At 56.6% G+C, this 327-nt stretch overlaps 1 protein-coding gene across 1 annotated transcript in view; it reads right to left on the minus strand.

Annotated features, from left to right (window-relative positions):
• PSMD4 (proteasome (prosome, macropain) 26S subunit, non-ATPase, 4) overlaps positions 1–327 on the minus strand; it is a gene marked incomplete at both ends in the record, with an annotated part of 1417 nt that overhangs the window by 321 nt on the left and 769 nt on the right. Inside the window, one exon of the mRNA XM_010148661.1 lies at positions 8–76. Within this exon, the coding sequence (XP_010146963.1) occupies positions 8–76 (69 nt within the window). The remainder of the gene's footprint in view (positions 1–7; positions 77–327) is intronic.

A 327-nucleotide genomic window follows, 5' to 3' on the forward strand; every position in this document is an offset into this window, starting at 1 on the left:
ATCTCACCTCTTCTCCAAAATTGATGATGTCAACGTTGACTTTCTCCTTCTTCAGGCGCTTTGCCAGTTTCACCAGCTGCAAGGAGGAGACACAGCGGCATTAGCGTGGATTTCACCCGCTGCTCGGCCCAGCAGAAACAAGACAATGCTCGGGATTCACTCCCGGAGGCACGATGCCCAAAACCAGCTTCCTCCCAGCAGGAAGGTGTTTGGGCGGGACAGGCCCGAGGTGCTGTGAGGTGGCAGCAGCCAGGGACAGGCAGCATCCCCTCTCCTTCCAGCAACCCACAACAACCAGACCGACTTCACTTGCGTTAAGTGCCAACG

The sequence above is a fragment of the Eurypyga helias genome, unplaced genomic scaffold, assembly GCF_000690775.1.
Source record: "Eurypyga helias isolate BGI_N326 unplaced genomic scaffold, ASM69077v1 scaffold33013, whole genome shotgun sequence".
Classification (NCBI taxonomy): Eukaryota; Metazoa; Chordata; class Aves; order Eurypygiformes; family Eurypygidae; genus Eurypyga; species Eurypyga helias.